This window comes from Trachymyrmex septentrionalis, unplaced genomic scaffold, assembly GCF_001594115.1.
Source record: "Trachymyrmex septentrionalis isolate Tsep2-gDNA-1 unplaced genomic scaffold, Tsep1.0 scaffold366, whole genome shotgun sequence".
NCBI classification, from domain to species: domain Eukaryota; kingdom Metazoa; phylum Arthropoda; class Insecta; order Hymenoptera; family Formicidae; genus Trachymyrmex; species Trachymyrmex septentrionalis.
The window spans coordinates 9,653-12,558 of NW_017305532.1; the positions used below are offsets into that span (position 1 = coordinate 9,653).

Sequence of the window (2,906 nt, forward strand, 5' to 3'; positions counted from 1 at the left end):
GTCGCGAAATCGACAAACTCTTCTACGGGGTCTCTACTAAATACGAATTCGCGCACTCCACACCAACGACATCGCAATGACATGATCTCTATTCCCGTGCACGCTTCGCAAATTTGTTGCGCGACGCAGAGAGTTGGAACGTGAATTCTTACGTTCTCCGTTCCTTCCAGCGTTTCGTTTTGTCGCGTTTCGAAATCATAAAACACGAATGCGACGCGATCTCTTTTAACACGCTCGTCCGTGTCTTCAACGTCATTCGTATTTATTTGCGGACTTTCTTCTCGCAATCATGGTACTTGTACCCTCTTCAGGGTTTTCTACTGTAGCTTTACGACAAAGAGGCCGCATGTAACACAAATGATTCGAAGACTGTAACGAACGACACATTTTGCAATAAATTACGTCGCAATCGTATCGCGATTTTGAATTAATCAATCACCCACAACCGTTGCAAATTTTAATGCATTCGCAAACGCTTGAGAGGGATTGATTATACGATCCCCGCGTTCGATGACGATCGAAACACGCCCGAGGAAGACGCGAGTGCACGAATCGCACTTAATCATCTCAATGTCGGGCAGCTCGCAATACGGGATGGCTTAGCAACGTGGACATTTTTTTGTGCATCGATGCTCTCGGTCGTTACGAAAGTCCACATTGCACGCTACGCACTATCCTCCGCGAGAACCGACGGCGGCTTTTAAACTTAGTATAGGGTTATAATGTCGCGAACCCTCGTAATAATTATGATTTAAACAACACAAGGGTTCGCGATCTAGGGAGGAAAGTAACGAGCAGCCGTCGGATTCTCGCCTCGATCAAAAGTACTAAAATTATATACTATTATAGCAATATTTTTGGAAGCAGGAATCCGTTGGAATTGCTCTATTTCAAGAATATCACAGTCTTCCTCGAGAATAGTGATACCAGCGGATTTCGTTAATTCTTCGGCCATCTTACGCTGTAACGAAGAACGCTGGTATCTCACGGATTCCCATTTTTCTTGCAATTCTCCCGTACGCAGTTGCCCACGCTCTTGATGTTGTTGCGAGCCACTACGAACAAACGGGGAAAACATAAATTGTCTGTGTTATTTATTTGTAAAATCGAACGTTTGGCTATGTCTTCACGAGTCAATCTATTAGATTGACGCCCGCGACCTGCGGGTACCGAGACTTTGAAAACGCGCACGGTAAAATTTTCTGCTATATCGAACCCTCCGACACTTTGCGCCAACGAACTCACGAGTTGCCATATGTCTCCGTGAGTTAAGTCGCGTGCTGGACGAAACGATAGATCCGCCGGACCGCGCGTTAGATCCGCCGATTCGAACGATAATCCTACGTAATCGTTCGGATCGCACGAATGTAGCGCATACGTTCTAATTTCACGGAACACGCTTTCTTCAACGAACGATATCAGTATTCTCGGGATACGTGCTGGACGTATCGCGAAAGTTGCCTCCCTCCCTAGTAACGCGAAATTCCTGAATCGATGGGAGTTTTCCGCCCTTAATTCTATAAAAGCGAAATTATCTCTAACCTCCTCTTCCTGTCGGCGATGACGCTCCTGATCGTTTTCCTCGTGCTGATGATGATGATGATGATGATGTGTATATTGACGTTGCTGTTGCAGCTGCTGCTGCTACTGATGTTGTTCGCCGATAGAATTTTGTGAGGATTCTTCTTCCGTCGGCATGTTTTCTTCTCGCGTGTGCTGCGATGTAAGACGCTCAGCACCACCGCCTGTTTGTACTGTAAAAAAAGTTAAGCATACCTTATTAGTCCGATAACATTGCTCTATATATAATATATCTATACATTAGGTGGATCCATATATTCGTTCGATTTTTATTAGTAGTGAAAATTTTTTCCGAGTATCTCCGGTTTTGGTTGCCTTCAAAAATTTTACTTTCAAAAAAATTTTAGCCTTCAAAAACCGAACGAATATATGGATCCACCCAATATATACGAGTATGAAGTTAGAAACATACTATTCGTAACATCACTGCATGGCAAGATAACTCACCTACAGTTGTTTACATGATCGGGCGTGGGAGGATAATGTTTTTCTCTTTTATGTAATTTAATATTCCGGCGACATAGGTAGAACGGGGGAGTACGAAATATCTGATAAAAATATCTGCTTAAGTATCTCGAGCAACAAATAAATTTAAAATAAAAAATAAAAAGATTATTACCTTCATTTCCAAGAGGCACGTAATATCTGCTATCTTCTTCCTGTGTTGCCTGCTGTGTTATTTCCTCCTCCTCCTCCTCCTGCTCCTCTCCATTATCGCCGTTGTCACTGACGTTGATATTCTCGTTGGAGATGACTTTCACGTTATCGGCAGCATTATCGTCGGTGTCATCATTATCAGCATCATCATTATCATCATCATCATCATCGTCATCATCATTATCGTCAATATCGATAATGCTATCCTCCTCTTCTTCTTCTTCCTCCTCCTCTTCCTCTTCCTCTTCCACCTCCACTTCTTCCTGTATCAATTCCTCTTCAGTTTCCTGAGCTAAAAAGTAATTATTATTATTATTTTTTTTTAATTCTGTATATAGCTAACTCTCTCTATATTCATCTAATTTATTTTTTTAAAACTTATACGTTATGAAAATTGTGGAACCCGGTGAGACCAGTGCTCTGGAATCGGCTGGACTCACACCGTCATCCCTATCAATGTTGTCGTCATCAACGTCATCATCATCATCATCTAAAACAAAATTGATTTTATTCTTCATCGCATTACATCTATATTATACGAACTAGATTTCTTGGATATTTGTGAAATACCTATCGATTACAATGACGGGGACGTTATGTGGAGGCGGAACATTGTTTTCCTCTTCGATTCGTGCTCTTCCTAGAAAAAAATAAAATATTTTAACATT

The 2,906-nt window shown here is 41.8% G+C and overlaps 1 protein-coding gene across 1 annotated transcript in view; it reads right to left on the reverse strand.

Annotated features, from left to right (window-relative positions):
* Window positions 1-2,146: 2,146 nt before the first annotated feature.
* The window catches only part of LOC108750363 (nucleolin-like), a 2,467-nt gene continuing 1,707 nt past the window's right edge, over window positions 2,147-2,906 (reverse strand). Inside the window, exons 2-5 of the mRNA XM_018489770.1 lie at window positions 2,809-2,878; window positions 2,681-2,766; window positions 2,201-2,530; window positions 2,147-2,154 (exon numbers count right to left, since the gene is read on the reverse strand). Coding sequence (XP_018345272.1) covers window positions 2,147-2,154; window positions 2,201-2,530; window positions 2,681-2,766; window positions 2,809-2,878 — 494 coding nt within the window. The remainder of the gene's footprint in view (window positions 2,155-2,200; window positions 2,531-2,680; window positions 2,767-2,808; window positions 2,879-2,906) is intronic.